General features: G+C 33.0%; 2 protein-coding genes across 3 annotated transcripts in view; both read left to right on the forward strand.

Annotated features, from left to right (window-relative positions):
• Positions 1–17,383, forward strand: part of LOC143083060 (uncharacterized) — an 88,815-nt gene that overhangs the window by 59,774 nt on the left and 11,658 nt on the right. The gene's annotated exons all lie outside the window — the stretch shown is intronic.
• LOC143083098 (uncharacterized) lies at positions 757–12,714 on the forward strand. 2 transcript variants are annotated; one of them, XM_076259318.1, is made up of 6 exons: positions 758–1,125; positions 1,663–1,810; positions 3,846–4,004; positions 6,052–6,270; positions 10,448–10,662; positions 11,726–12,714. In XM_076259318.1, exons 3-5 carry the CDS (start codon positions 3,944–3,946, stop codon positions 10,591–10,593), a joined length of 426 nt encoding a protein of 141 aa, XP_076115433.1. In that variant the 5' UTR covers positions 758–1,125; positions 1,663–1,810; positions 3,846–3,943; the 3' UTR covers positions 10,594–10,662; positions 11,726–12,714. The 2 variants fall into 2 exon arrangements, with proteins under 2 accessions (XP_076115443.1, XP_076115433.1); XM_076259328.1 differs by lacking the exon at positions 1,663–1,810 and having other exon boundaries at positions 757–1,125.

Below are 17,383 nucleotides of genomic sequence, written 5' to 3' on the forward strand. Positions count from 1 at the left end.
AACAATTGTTCCATGATTACGGAAAGTGTACAGTAATGTCCGGTTCTGTTTTAAAAAGAGTTAATTACTTTTATTTAAAAAAATTATTAATGTGTAATAAATGAATAACTTACTATAATAAAAAGAATTACTTAGTATATAGGAAAGAAGTTACTTAAGTGTTTATCAAAAGAATTACTTAAAATACATTGAAAAATTACTTAAATTCAATTACAAGGGAATTACTTGCAATTACTTGGCATTACTAGCAATTACTCATTTTTTGACAAACATTTTTGTTTGTATTTTTTTACTTTATTTGAGTAAGATTAATACTTATTTTGAGTAAATTCAAGTGATTTGTTTTTTGAGTGCATATCATTATAATGTGTCTCATGTTTTGGGGCTTAATACAGGTCGTATACCCAAGACACTGTAACATGAGTTTCCAGATTGGTTGGTCACATGCTTTTAAAACAACGTACATGTACATTCAAGTCAAATCATTTTGTAGACATGTTGTAAAAATATATTCGTGATCCGATATTAGATTACAAATGGGTGCATGAATGGTTTTTAGGTGAAAATATTTCCTTATGTCAAAAGATTCAGATTACTTCGACATATCAAATGTCGATAGTATGATTTATCCTATGACAGGTATGTCTTCTCTAACAGTATACTTAATAACATTTATTGACGGTTTATAGTAAAATTGTATCAATAAATAATCGTGTTCAAAGTAAAGATATAATTATTGTGAAATCAAACAAATTAGAAGAACGCAATTGAAGGTCATATGTTTGAAAAGGCGTTTTGGTGTAATCGTGAATTTTGTTTTACCGAGAAATGGGATTTGCGATTAATTACCTTAGTGAGACAAATTCTCATCCCGTATCTCTTTAAACTGCGATAAAAGATTCTTGTGTGTAAACTTTACGATACGTCCATTGTACTGTATCATTCTAACGAACACATAATACTTAAATTGCATATGACAACGAAATATCGGATAACAAGTGTATGCTTCACTGATACAAGTAAAAGTATGTCTTCATTTTGAAGGAGTCAGATTACTAAACACACATCAGCTGCGTCAGTGTGTTACTTTTATTTGTTCTTATATGATGATTTATCTGATGAAAGGTATGTCTTGATTTTTTAATTACTGCATTATCGGTTAAAATGTATACAGAATGCAAACATTCAAAATGTGTACACAATACTGCATGAGTTTATAACGTTGATTTCTCATTATACTTGAATTGAATATAAGAAGTGTGTTTCAATAATGGCAATACAATATAACAAAAATAACCGCTATTACATGTACTTGATAGATGTAAAAAAAAAAACTCATGTCACTGTGTAATAAATCTAGGTAAGCCATTGTATGAACAGTGAATTCATGCAGTGAATGTCTTATGCTTGTCAAGTGATTACGCATATTTCCTTTTTCTCCCTTTCTTTATCTTTGTGATGTAATCAATTGGTAAAAGGTGGGGAAAATGTTGCAAATGTTAGAGACATAAAATTAGACCAAAAACATTAAACAGGGGACATATGATACACGTATGACCACTAAGGGTTTATTTTCTTTTGTAATATTCATAATAAAAAGGTTATCAAAAACGAATATTCATTTCATATATGCATTACCAAATTTTCCTTAATATGCTCCAGTCAATTATTGGGAACACATACACTTTGATGATTGGACAAATACTACAACATGGGTTGCTTCGTAATACATTCTAAGAGAAATAATCAATCGACGAAAAAGGAGTTGACAATTTTGAAGGGTCAGTTTATAAAGAAAAAACCTGGATAGGTATGTCCCGTCTGATTATTTCATATTGTTTGTCATTCAACATTTATTTGAAATTAAAAAGAAGTAATGGAGTGAAACACTAGTAACGTAAATGTTAGTATTTTGTTGTTGAACTATATAGAACGTATATAATGGCCTGATTAAAATGTTATATTACATGTCATTACAATGTCAACATGTAATCTTATGGGGTAATTTATATCATAATGTCCCTTTCTGTTGGTGTATGAAAAAATAAGGTTATAAAAAAAAAAATGTTTTCCTTTTTCAAGTAGAAATGTATTTCCTTTCTCAATTTTATTTCTGTTAAAAAGCACAGTTACCTTCTTGATTTCTACCAACCACAATAATGTATAAGTTACAATGGGATCAACATTAGTTAATTATCAAAGACCCAACAAGTTTAACATGTGATACGTGTAACATCATTCCCATACAAACTTTAAGCCTACTAATTTCCTATTTCAAACACTTTCCATGTGTACAGGAATTAAAGTATTGTTTCAAGGGAGGTAATATATTATATATTAGTAATTTAATTATATACAGTACCCAATCTTAAGTTATCAGATACTTTAATTCGTGATAAGCTCTCTCTTGAAAACATCTAATCGATGTCGTGATATTCGAAATTTTTCATTGAAATAAAAGTTAAAGTTTTAAGTATTTGCAAGGATTTTTTTTTTGTGGGGTTGTTTTAAGTCTGTTTATCGTTTCGGTTCTAGTCTGCTCTTAACGTTGTTAGCAAAAAATGTTTGATTCTTATCTCGGGAATTGAAAATTGAATGATTTGTCTACAGGTATATAGTTGAGAAATCAAGACATTCTTAATTTCTACCTTGTTGCATAAGACTACCGTAAAACCATCAGTAAATTGCATTCATGATTCCAATAAAAAATAATGTAATTTCATATCCGAAAAACATCCGTAACCTAATAAATGACTGTTCTTTCTGTAAAACATATCAAATGGACTTCTGGTTTCGGTGGAGAGTTAACTTCTGATATGCATGCGCTTTGTAAAAGAACTCCTCAATTTACAAAAAAAAAAAATCCTAAGAATTACCTAAATTAAATATAACTAAAAAAAAAATAATACAAAATACTTTCACGGAATGGTTTTGGAAGAAATGCAGAGGAACATTTTTTAGTATTATTTGTGTGATTGTAATAACTATCGTTTATAGTGAATACATATCATACCTCAACTTTAGTTTCGCTTTTGTACAATGTTTTAAATCGGTTTGCCCCTAGGGATGACGGGTAACTATAGTCTCCGTCCGACCACCAGTGAACCCTTGATGAAATAGGGTGTCTGTTTAGGTATGTGTGTTGATACGAGACTTTTTGAATTTTCCTCGGAGTACAGTATTTTTGTGATTTTACTTTGTACAAATATGAAGCCACGTCCGTCAAAATGGGAATATTATATCAGATGTCTCATCTACAATGCGCCATTTTATCTGCACGTTTAGAACCCTTGCTCACACACTTTGACGGGTCAGCGTAGTCTCAATTTCGCGCCTGGCCTTTGATAGTCTTGTATGATTTTTAATTTTAGTTTCTTGTGTATAATTCGGAGTTTAGTATGATGTCCATTATCAGTGTACTAGTATACATATTTTTAAGGGGCCAGCTGAAGACCGCCTCAGGGTGCGGGAGTTTCTCGCTACATTGAAGACCCATTGGTGGCCTTCGGCTGTTGTCTGCTCTATGGTCGGGTTGTTGTCGCTTTGACACATTCCCCATTTCCTTTCTCAATTTTATCTGTTGCAAAATGTCTTGAAATATCCAGGTTACTCTCTGTTGTATGTTGCATTAAAAGCAGTTTGGACCTTCACCCCAGGTGGCCTCTATTACATGACTTTCTTATTGTATTAATTGTTAATCTGTTCTCGACCTCAACATGCATGACATATCTGCTACTGGATGTTATACAACCAACCATCGTTTTGGCCATCGATTGTGTTTGCTTATAGTTGAGATAGTGTCCGTGGTTCTATTATTGTTAATATTGTTAACGTTTTCTTTACAGGGAATGTAAGAATTCTTCTTCTTAGCCATAACAGTTTTTACTTCATATTAGTAAAACATTAGTTCCGTTTGTACCGGCTGGGTTTAACAAAAGCTAAAATGGTTTTTGTGTTGCTGATCATGATCCACACAACTTTAAAATTGATTGTTATAGCTCAACGTAAGTAAACGGTTTGTTTGTCAGCTTTACTTAATATTTTGTAACTTTCATTGCACTTCCTCTTTATTATTTCTTTAGTGTCGGTCTAGATGGACATGCCCTACATTTGATTAAAATGGTACTGTTAATGATATCGGTGTGTTCTTATTACATCTCTTCTAATACCGCTAATATGCAAGATATTTTCATTTTTGTTTTATTCTTCAGCTTTGACATAGTACAAAAACGTATTATCAACTTATACAGGTTAAAATCCTTTATTTTCTAAAATGTATTCTTTAAACTTCAGTAGTCAACAAAATACACATACAATACTTTATAACATAACGTTCTGGTATCCACATGATTTACTTTTTAATAACAGAGGCTCAATTTTCATTATGTTTTGTAACAATAAATTTACCGAACAGTCTCCCTTTACTTAGAGTGACAATTGTTTCAACTGGAAATTATTTTTTTTTAGAGACGGATTAAATGGAACGTTTGCGTATTGATATAAAACCAGAGAACGGCTTTACAAACATATGTGCATATATTACACATTAACAGCAATGCCAGTGACATTGTTTATCAACATTGCAGTATGTTCCTCAAATCATTTCAAAGCAAGTTCCCTTCATCTAACAATCTTATCTTACAAAACCTTTCAGTGGACGAATGAAAGATTACTAGATTCGAGATCTGGAAACTGTGACACTAGATTCACATGACACAAATTATTATAAAGGTATCTAGGCCTACTTGTTGCTCGGTGAATACGACGAGTATGTTCATTTTGATCCTGGGTTCAGAATCAGCAAAGGTCATCACCTTCTCAATATTCAAAGCAAAACGGTGTATTTAGGATTTTGCTATATACACGGGTCATAATCACAGGGTTGACACTATTAAATTCAATCATTGTCACATTGTACCCTATTGTAGTATTTTAATTAAAGTATGACTTTCTAAGATGACTAAAATCCGGACTTAAAATAATGCATATAGATACAGTTTTCAATTTGTTTGCCGGCATGACGTAAAACATCGAATCAAAGAATTCAACTTTATTTATAACTAATACAGGACAATGCTGTTGATTAAAACATATTCCATTCCAGGCCCTTTTGTTTTCCAAATAGTTAATATTACCCATAATTGATAAGATCCAGGTCGACGGGTCCAAACAGAAAGATTTTGAAAGAAGAGAAACTGTACATTTTATAATCGACATTACTTTATCAGATGACAAAACCAATACTTAAATACGACTTACCCATATTTATGTACTTTAATTCAGTCACAGACTTGCGATATCACGGGTGTGTTCTAGTAATTAATTAAAATAACATGTTGTCACATCTTAACATTGACGATTGCACGTTTTACATTCATATTTATTTTTCGGTTATAATTGATAACAACGGATGATCTGTTCGAGACCAATTGCACCTTGTGAACACATGTTCCTTGGAAAACGATGCAGACGATACCAAGGACCATCAAAACTCATAAATCAAGATGAACTTTAATTTTCAAATATTTTCAAAAACTTATTCCTCCTTTAGCGTGTAGCGGTGTTTGACACAGTAGGTGAATCTTATAGATCGCGAAAGGGCTTCTGTCGCATTTATTTGAAAGTTTTGTTTTTCGATTAATGACATTAATCATTTGTATTTCTTCCTATCTACTCAAATTTGTGAAGTGTAACTTCACACCACAATCATGTGGTATATAATTAATTTCAAAGATGCACGCTATTCTAATAAACTGAATTATTTTATAATACTGAGTCGGTAAGAATTGTTTTACAATCTACAAAAGACATTTGGTGTTATCACTGTATGTAATTGGTAAATGCATTATCTGCAATTAAGTAAGTGTTGTCATAAATATATACATGTAAGTCTTTTATTTAATGGTATGTATACGACAGAAAGTTCTTCGGCGTCAAAAATACAAATAACAAGTGTCAACCAACCCCACCTATACATTCTATCATTATTAAGTATTGATTGTATTATATATACATTGTCTTTTATCTATAATATAATAATTTGTTTATCAGATAATCTTACACCATATGGAACAGCTACGCAAAGTTCTTGGCTTGATGGTGGTCATGGTCATGCTCGATTTGCCATACAACCAACTATATCAAATGCCTTCAGTATGACAATATGTACCCATACAGCTACCCTAAGTGATCAACCAGCATGGTGGATGTTTCAATTTTCCTTCGGATCTGCATTTATCACAGAAATTCAACTATACTACAGACACGGAGGTAAGTTTTAAATATTGTATATCATCACAAACTCATCGTGAATACTGAGGTTTAAAGTTTTATGCAAAGCACGTGTTTCGTCTAAACAATACTAATCAGTGACGCTCGAATATATAAATATTGTGTTGTAGCGGAACACATTGCTGACAAACATTTTAGTTTAAACATGTACACACATAGTTTTACTTTTACAAAAGACAGTCAAAATCATTGATTGCTGATGGCATTAGTTGATAATGTCCTGGCTGCATGACATAATTTATAATTCTTCTCAAATTAAAAAAAACCAACATCTTATACCATATTGGACGAAACAATTTTACTCTTATCTGTATATTAAAAAATAATATAGGACGCATACCAAAATACAGCGGCTACTTCGTATATGCACCATGTATTTCACCGTCAATGAAATATTGAAGAATCAAGTATTTTGTTTTACATGGTTTGTTCAATCAAGGTTAACTTGTCATGTATACAGATATGTTCCACTTGTCGTAACAACATTGTCATCCTTCTTTTTTACGTTTACGACTTCATCACCCTTGAATATAAACTTATGTATACTAACCATAAGAAACATTTTTATGGTGTTGACAGCGAAACTTAGTTCGACGATATCTAATGGCGTTGTTTTACCGACGTCTGCATATTAGCCTATAAAAATGTTATAAGTTGAATATTTAATTTCGTGGTTCCCTTGTGTCCACGAAATCCATGATCCTTGGTATCCAACGAATGATAATGAATCCTCAATAATTATGCATAGACAAACTGGAAATATAAAGAAAAGTTTAAATATTAATGGAATTTACACAGTGGAGAATATGTTACCTTTTTTGGATCTCGTTTGCATTTGCCATGCTTGGCTTGTTGTTTTATCGATGTGCTTCACATGCATATTTTCGAAAATAACAATGGTTGCATGGTAACTAAAACAACAGTAGTATACCGTTGTTCGAAAGTAAAGAATCGATTGAGAGAAAACAAATCCGGGTTACAAACTAAAACCAAGGGAAACAAACCAACTATAAGAGGAAAACAACGAAACAACAGAAACACTGAAGTGAAACAAATAACAAACGACAATGCAATTCACACAGACACATACTATAAGATAACAACTGATATTTTTTCTGACTTGGTACAGGACACATTTTAAAAGAATGGTGGGTTGAACCTGGTAATACCCTCGGGAACGTTTCTTATTCCAGGCATAGATTACCTTAGCCGTATTTGGCATAACTTATTGGAACTTTTGGGTCCTCAACGCTCTTCTACTTTGTACTTGTTTGGCTTTATAACTATTTTGATCTGAACGTCACTGAGAGTCTTATGTAGACGAAACGCGCGTCTGGCGTATTAAATTATAATCATGGTACGTTTGATAACTATTGGTGGCTAGCAAAACCTCGCGTTTTAATGGCAATGTAAAATATAACACTAAGGACAACATAACAGGACCACAGTACAAATAAATGCAAGAACATTCAAGACAGAGAAATACACAAATAAACAATGTATTAGAACATTTCGTCATGCTAATAGTAAACAAAGATACAAGTCTTATGATTAAATACGCTTGGTGCACCTGAAAAAAGTTTGGTAAGTAATAAAAAAAATATTGATGACAAAAAAAATTACCGAACTTACAAATTGTCAACCTATTGATATACAACATAACGCCTCAAACGGATATAACTTTCAATCTTTTTAGTACAACAATACCCTTACTTGTGTCATGAATTAATTAAAAAATTAAATGATAAAACAATTCTGCAAAACTTTTAGAACAAAAAGGCTACCAGTAATTATTTTTGTCAGAAATTTTGAGAGATTTCTAATTTTGTTTTCTGTTTTCTATGTATGTCAAAAAGATGTGTATTGAAAAATTATATCTAACACACAGTGAATGAAGGAATTGTCATTTTTTCCTGCAGAAAGCAAGAAACAAATCACAGAATTCCTAATAGGTTGTACTTTGTAAATACAGCTGTTTCTCAAACCACGCCTCTTTTTGGGAGAAATAGAATATTCATTGATAATTTATTTTGTTTACATAATTGGTTCCCAGTTCTCATCTGTAGGTTGCATCTCATAGCGAAATAACTTGGGAATGTTACCAGTAAATAAACATGTGAATATTGTTTATATTGAAGTTTGTGGTAACCTTACAGTCGAGGTAGGGGTAGTTTTAACTCTTAGAAGTTCGGGGCATATAAACGTTGAAAATAAGCCGCACAGTCCTATATGTTGACCTTTGAAAATATAGTAGTGCATATGAACTTTCCATTATATGATATGATTTTTTTTCAAAACTTCATAGTAAAAGTGGTACAGTTTTAGCCGTAAAGGGAGTTCCTATTGAAAAATGCATTGTCAATTTTAACAGAAATGCAACCTATATTGGGTGAAATAAGAAAACATACAGAATTTAACCAAATTTGGTTTATCTCACAGATTTTAATGAAATTAACTCAAATATGAGTTTTTATAAATATTTCATGAAGATTGATAAAATCCTAGACCTAAATATGATGACTCAGCATAAATTCACAGTTTACAGTGTGCAAAGTTTACTTAAAGGCCTGAATGCAAAATAAAATCATAATATATGCATATTTGAAATTTAAATTGTTTAAAAGTGCTTGTATTTACCCTTGCAGTCATTGAGACTCATATTCTTTCTGAATATTTAAAGTGGGGTGTTTTTGTCCTGTCGTTAACCCAAAAGTAAGATTTAACACCTAAATCTACTTTTTTTTGTCACCGCGGCATACAAAATGCAAAATATAAATATATCTTCAAATATAAGAAACTTAAAATAGCCTGAATATTCCTTATTGCTAGAAACAGTAGAACAATTTAGGACATTTGAGGCATAAGGGAGAAAACAGAGAAAATTGCCAACCCATTTGGTTATAAAACAAATAATTTAACTTGTAAATGCTATGATTTTAAGATTGTAAAGGTTTGTATAGAAACCAATAGTTGTGATTGCAAGTTATGCAAAAGTTAGATGCTAGAAGTCATCACTGAAACATATTAAGTGAATTTTATACATCATACTGGTATCTGCATACTTACAACTGTTGCAAATATGGCTTTGTTTTAACACTTCTAGTTCATATATTAGCTAAATTGTGTCAGATATATGGTAACAGATGATACTGTTGTGACAAGTATTCTAAACTGACCATTTGAGGCAGAAAATGTGAACTTTTATTGACAAATAGGCATACATTAAGGTGTGGACTGGAGACAAGGGCAGGATAGAATAGTTTATATTATCTTGAATCTTGGAATGATTAATTGCTAAACATCACATTAACAGTATTCTACAAAGCTTTCAATATGTTATCATAACACTCTTAAACCGGTTCTAGGCATTCAATGTCAGAAAACATGCAAATAGGGCTGGCTGGCAATAATTAAAGTCTTGTTTTCAAATTCTCTAACAAAAAATGAAACCGGGGAGTTGGTATAAATTGTACAGTAAAAGAAAACTTAGAGTATATGTAGTGATTTCCGTAAGGCTTTAATTCTGATAAGTGAGTATTTATGTGAGAAAATTGTTTAAGAGAGTTTTCTATTTGAATAAATGTTTGTATAGGTTGGACTTTGTAAATACATCTGTTTCTCAAACCACGCCTTTTGGGGAGAAATAGAATATTCATAGACAATTTACTTTGTTTACATACTGGATCCCAGTTCTGATCTGTAGGTTTCATAGAGACATAACTTGAGAATGTTACCAGTAAATATAAATGTGAATATTGTTTATATTGAAATCTGTGGTATCCCTACAGTCGAGGCAGGTGTAGTTCAGAAATTTAGTGTTTGTTTAAACTCTTAGAAGTTCAGGCATATAAATGTTGCACATATGCCGCACAGCCCTATATTTTTACCTTTGAAAAAATAGTAGTGCATATGAACTTTCCTTCTAGGATTTTTTCTTCTTAAAAACTTCATGGTAAAAATGGTACAATTTTAGCCGTAAAGGGAGCTTTAATGTATTATAAAAATGCTTATAAAAATCTGCCCTTAGTATTAAGATTTTGGCAAAAAGAAACCTTGTGATGCAAAGAAAGACTACAGAGGCTCTGTTTGAGGATTAGCCTTTGTCAGATATCTTTATACTTGTAAAAAACTGTAACTGTTTTGTCAATAATTTCAGCTGCCTATCGTATGGATGGATTTAAATTATATGTGACAATACATCAACTATTCCACCTGATGGTTACCTCTGTTATGAAGATCCTGATCCTGGTATTCCAAACATCACACAAACTATTCCATGTTTCCAATTTGGAAAATATGTAATCTATTATGACACTAAAGGAGATGTAGAATACGGACCTTTGGTGGAATTATGCTATGTCGCGATTTATGGTTGGTATTGTATTATTAGTCATCATGGTCATAGAAACTCAGTTTTTTGTTGAAAATATTTGACTCAAGCTAAGATTATTTTTTTAGTGTAGTTCAAACGACGTATCGAAATAAAGCATTGCATGTTCAGATAAAATAATAACTTGGATTAAAATAAAAGTAAAGCAGAAATACCCTACTTAAAGCTTACTTCAAAAAACGAGAACTACATAACAATCAACCATCGGAACTAGTGTGAAACATCTGGCATACAGTCACGTGATTTTATACAGGCAAATTATTGATACATAACTTAGTTAGACAGTCATACTGAGAACAAATTATGTTTTGTAATTATTAAAACTATATGTATGGTATGATAATATCGTCTATCGCAAAAAGGCTTTTTGGGTTTTAAAAATCAGAATTACAAAAAGTAACCCTGATGTATTGTCGTTTAAAAGAGGCAAATTAAATTATCAGTATACATTGTCAAAGGACGCCTCCGGGTGCGGGAGTTTCTCTCTACATCGAAGATCCATTGGTGGCCTTCGGCTGTTGTCTACTCTATGGTCGGGTTGTTGTCGCCTTGACACATTCCCCATTTCCTTTCTCAATTTTATCTTTCAATAAATTTTCCGCTTTTTTACGTTATGACGTTCTGTTGGCAAGGGATTATGACCTGAACTCGAGATGACCTGAACTCGAGTTGTCTTGTTTTCAACCTTTAATATTTACCTAAATGGTGCTCTGCTGTATAAACTGATTTTGTGTTTATAATTGCATTTCTTCATTATAATACAATAAATAAAAAATACAATGAATGAAATATGTGCACAAGAATATAGTGTTTCCCTATTGCTTACTGTACATGTACTAAATCACCATAAACAGGACCTGATTTTTATCGTTATTTGTTCTTTTAAGTTTGTTTGTATGTTTGGTGCGTTGGATCGGTTGCAAGTTTGTGTATACTATTGCTCTGTCCAAAATGTTTCGTACATTCTGTTATTAGATATAGAAAGATGTGGTATCCCTGTTTCTATGACATAGTCCATGTATAGCGAATCGTACTACATTTCAGGATGCCCAAGAGGTATGTGGGGACCAAGCTGTACAGAAGCATGTTCATCGTTATGTGTAAGTCAACACTGTCATCCTGAAAATGGATCCTGCGTTTACGGATGTGACCCCCAGCAATGTTTGAATACTAAATGCGAAATATACACAGGCGCTTGTACAAAGGGATGTGCAACAGGATGGGAAGGGCAGTACTGTCTATGTATAAGATGTAGGTATATCTTTTTTGAAAGTAATCGATTTTAACGTAATCAAGTAGTCTTTCCATATAAAAGTGGAATATATTAGAATTAGACATAGATGAAAATGTTTGTTATATATTTGAAAAAGCATTGTGAAAATATTTTGTTTTCTTAAGCCATCATATAACCAATATATTGTGTAATTAGATATGAACATATAATAGCAAAGTATACATTCTATTTATTTCACGTATCGAGGCGTTGTTCTTTGTTTCAGCTGCTTAAAACTAATTTTATTTTAAAATGTGAAAATAGTTTTAGGATTTAACAATGTATTGTATATTAAATGTTAGTCATTATCATTAATTGTTTAAACTGCCGATAACTTTAATTAACATGTTAATATATCTATGTCTGTATATACATGTACATAAAAAAAGCTACGCTTATTTGCCTTAAACTCACATATATCGGATAGTAAGTTTGTTTTTCATGTTCACTTAACGTACATGCAGATATTACTAAATGTCTCAATATTTGAAAGGTTAAATTTCATTTACACCATATAAAATTCTCAAAATGATTACGAATAAAATAATATGCATACCATAAAATGATGTTAATTGATAATTTGAATATTTTACTTTCCCACTCTTTTACCAGTAAAGTAGAAAGTTTCATTTCTGTTTTCCTTTCTTATCATGTTGACCTAATGAATCATTTTGTATATTTTGTTCCGCATTATCATGCCTGCAAATTGGTCCAAGGTAAAGCAGCTTCTAATGAGACCATCACCAACAAGCCAATGTACAGTGTAAAATGTAAATGAACAAGATTAAACCGATGCAATGCAAACACAGAGTGCACCGGGGCATTCTTAAACATATTCATGAATTCTTTGTAAGTAAAGACAGAAGCAACAATATTTTCAAATACCAACGCACTTAATAATATCAAAATCAATCAATTGTCGACAACAAATCAACTTAGAAATGCACATCACACATACCATAACATTTAGATGAAAACAAAATTGTTAGGAGGCTAGCACATGCATTTGACATTCGGAACAAAATGCTTGCACTCAACGAAAAGTGTTCATTTAATTATTATTAATATTATTTCAACATTTCTTGACACTACATTACCATATTAAAAAGTAAAGTAACACAAATATCGAACTCCGAGGAAAATTCTATATGGAAAGTCCCTACGCGTATGGCAACATTAAAAGCTCAAACATATCAAACGTACAGGCATTTTCTTATGTACACAATGGTGTATTACACCATGTTTTATAGCTAGCTAAACCTCTCACTAATATAACAGTCATATGAAATTATTTTACTGACAACGATGTGTGAATAAAACAAACAGACATAATGGGTAAAAATGTCAAAAAGAGGAGTACAGCAGTCAACATTGTGTTATAATCTTAATTATTTTATGTCAACAACAAAAAATCATATTGACAGAGAACATTAGCAAAATCAAAAGACAAGAATACAAATAATTACCATATCACAATAAGACAATGTCTGGATGTTAAGTCATTGGTTTTCAAAAATAAAATTGATTAATTTCACATATAAGGATTTCCACAGTAGTGTTTTGCTGTAGTATCATTGCGTACCAAATGAAATTGTTCTATAGTGTCATATCCTCTTGGTAAAGGTATTTAAACTTTTGTTTGTTCTATTATCCCATTGATATACAATAGATAACAAATGGAAGTGTTTAACGACCTTGACTGACAATTCAGCCCTCGCACGGTCGGCTCGGTGCCCGAAGGCTTTTGGTGAGCGTTTCAATAATTTTTGCAATTGGTCAGGAACGAGTGGTGGTCGCCATTTCGGAGATCGCCATCTTGGTTTTGTGAGTTGCTTATCTTGGAATTTTAAACAGTTTCAGTAGATTCTCAGCAAATTTGTCTCACTTGTTAAAGCCGCTACATCTACAGAAAGACACAAAATGGAGTTGGGAAAAAGAACAGGTAAAGCGTGCTTAGAATAAGGCCGTTAGTTTTCTCGTTTGAATTGTTTAAAATTGTCTTATCGGGGCCTTTTAAAGCTGACTATGCGGTATGGGCTTTGCTCATTGTTGAAGGCCGTACGGTGACCTAAAGTTGTTAATGTCTGTGTCATTTTGGTCTTTTGTGGATAGTTGTCTCATTGGCAATCATACCACATCTTCTTTTTTTATATTAAAGTCAAAACAGCTGTTAAAATCCGCATCAGTAATCACCGAAAAAGAAATTAATCTTAGCATGTGATGGATTAGGCGCCGTACTTTCGCATAAAATGGACGACGACAGTGACGAACCAATAGCTTATTCATCTCGAACACTTACATCAGCAAAGAAGAATTATTCCGTTCTTGAGAAGGGAAGTCTGACCATAATATTTTGTATCAAGAAATTTCATGAATATTTGTATGGACACCCCGTTACAATCATAACCGATCACAAACCACTAATAGGTTTATTTCGAGAAGATAAACCTATACCTACAACATTTACAATGGCCGCACCTCGAATTCAAAGGTGGGCACTGACGTTAGCTGCATATGAATACACGATTGTATACAAAGACGGGAGTCTGAATGGTGATGCGGATGGCCTGAGTAGACTACCACTAAAAACAAACATTGAAAGACACCAACGCCAGATGATACTATATCATTAATGGAACATTTAGCCACTACACCAGTGTATGCTAAACAAATTCAAAAGTGGACACGTAAGGACACTACACTGTCTATGGTGCTGATATACATTTTGAATTGATGGCCGTTAAAAATTTCCCAGTGAAGACATAAGGCCGTATTATAGTAGAAAATGAGCTGTCTAGTCAGGACGGATGCATATTGTGGGGAGGATGAGTAATTATACCACAACCAGTACGTGAAGCCATTTTAAATGAATTACACAACGGACATCCAGGGATTACTAGAATGAAAAATAGCAAGAAGATATATATGGTGGTCGGGAATGGACAATGACTTGGCATTAACTGTTGTTAATTGTTACAGTTGTCAGGAAAACCGAAAATTACCAGCAGAAGCACTGTTACATCCATGGGAATATCAGAGCCATCCGTGGTCAAGAATACACATAGACTTTCCAGGACCATTCATGAACAAATCATTTCTAATTCTGGTTGATGAGTATTCAAAATGGATAGACATACACGTAATGAATTATTCAATATCCGAAGCTACGATAGCAAAACTTCAACAAACGTTTGCAACTCATGGATTATGTGATCTCATTATTAGTGATAATGGAGCCGCATTTACTAGTAAGGAATTCGCCGATTATGTGAAATCAAATGGAATTGTACATCGCACTTTCGCGCCATGGCATCCAGCTAGTAATGGTTGTGCTGAACGAGCAGTTCAGAGTTTCAAAGAAGGTATGGAGAAAATCAAAAAAGGAACTGTCCAGGAAAAATTAATCCGTTTTCTTTTCAACTACCGTATCACACCACAAAACAACGACAGGATTAGCACCATCAGAATTGCTAATGAAAAGGAAACTAAAGTCACGTCTCGATTTAGTTTTTCCAAATATCAAGAAGCGAGTTCAGGAGAGACAACAAAACCGAAACATTATCACAATAAAAAATATGTGAACAGACAAATTAATGTAGGACAGGGAATATCCGCAATTGGTTCAAAGATTAAATGGATTCCAGGAGAAGTTATAAAACAATAAGAACCACTTTCGTTTCATATTAAATTGCAAGATGGACGTGTCATTCGAAGACATATTGACCACATCAGAGTATGAAACTTTGATTGCACAAACAACGAAAGTGAACAAAAGTGTGACAATGACAGTGATTTGTTTGAGCCAGAAATAACTATACAGATAAGTACTCCTTAAACCGAACAACTGCAAATCGAGAAAACGTCAAATATGACGACTGAACAAATTGAACCACGCTATCCGAAGAGAATAACAAAAAAACCGTCGCATTTAAAGGATTTTGTGTTGAAATAAATGGTTGATTTATAAAAAGGCATACTAATCCTCACAACCGTTTCAAGTGCATTAAGTACTTCGCATTGCATGTGTGTACATATCAATTAGTGAAAGAAATAATAACAAGACCAGTGCGAACATTTTTAGTTTTATTTTCATAGCAGGACATTCACTCCGATGGTCGGAGGCCAGTGGGTGATCTTCCACTGACACACCACGTCCGAATGGAATAACTATTTTGCATCCCAGCTTGCCTTCAATTATATGAAAAACATTTACAATTCATACAATCAGGTTTAGACCACCACACAACCATTATAATATGCTTTATATATTACTATTATATAATATATACCCTTTATGACCCCTGAACACGATATTTTAATACGAAACCATGTCGACTCGCCCCACTGGCCAATCGCAACACTATTGGCCTACTTCGATTCGTCCAACTCGGGTTAGTAGAGTCTGTCGAGTTTACTCGACTGACAACCGAACACCCCGAGTTTGACCTTTTGATCCTACCCGAGTTAACTCTACATCAACCCTGGGTCGGGGCAGGTTTAGTCGAGTTTCAAGATGACGTCAAATAAATGCAACAACAAAAAATGATACAAAATAACTGCTTTTTTATCAAATACAGCCAGAGAAAAGGGTTGACAAGGGAACTTATGTTTGCCCGCATTATGGAATCAATAAATACAGTCCAAAAAGAGGGACGAAAGATACCAGAGGGACAGTCAAACTCATAAATCGAAAATAAACTGACAACACCAAGGCTAATCTGAAATGAAAAGGACAAACAGACAAACAATAGTACACATGACATAACATAGAAAACTAAAGAATAAACAAGACGAACCCCAACAAAAACTAGAGGTGATCTCAGGTGCTCAAGTGTGTATCAACTGTCGGTTATGTTTATATATAAAACAAAATCATTATTTTTTTCTCGGAACGATTTTTGTTCTCATTTTTTTCACTAACAATTTTTTTTTTATCAGAAGCACACAGAATTAGGACTTCTCTTTATACTGACACATAAATGTATTTTTTTTTATTTTAATGCTCATCATATATATTTTTTGTTAACTTCCCTTTTGATAGCTAACTCGATGGAAGAGGTTTGACTTCGATTCGGAAAGGTTGCGCACATGCGCATTAACACTGATGTTTTAACTCGAGTCAACCCGAGTTGGACGAATCGAAGTAGGCCATTGTGTACCAACTCGCCTAACGTATGAACAGGGTAAAAATGCCTTTGAATAAAGGTCTGCCAACTCGCCCCACTTATGAAAAAACAGAAAATCCAAGATGAATTTAGTCGGGACAACTTACCTCATCTATCAGAGGGAGTCTTCACTTGAAACTAAAGTGGGTCGCTTTTTTTTAAATTGGGCGAGTTGGTGAAAAAGTGGGGCGATTTGGTGTGGGGCAAGTTATCTTTGATTTGTGGGGTTATATGCTTAAGGTCTTGAGTTCTAATCCCGATACA

This window comes from Mytilus galloprovincialis, chromosome 1 (genome assembly GCF_965363235.1).
Source record: "Mytilus galloprovincialis chromosome 1, xbMytGall1.hap1.1, whole genome shotgun sequence".
Classification (NCBI taxonomy): domain Eukaryota; kingdom Metazoa; phylum Mollusca; class Bivalvia; order Mytilida; family Mytilidae; genus Mytilus; species Mytilus galloprovincialis.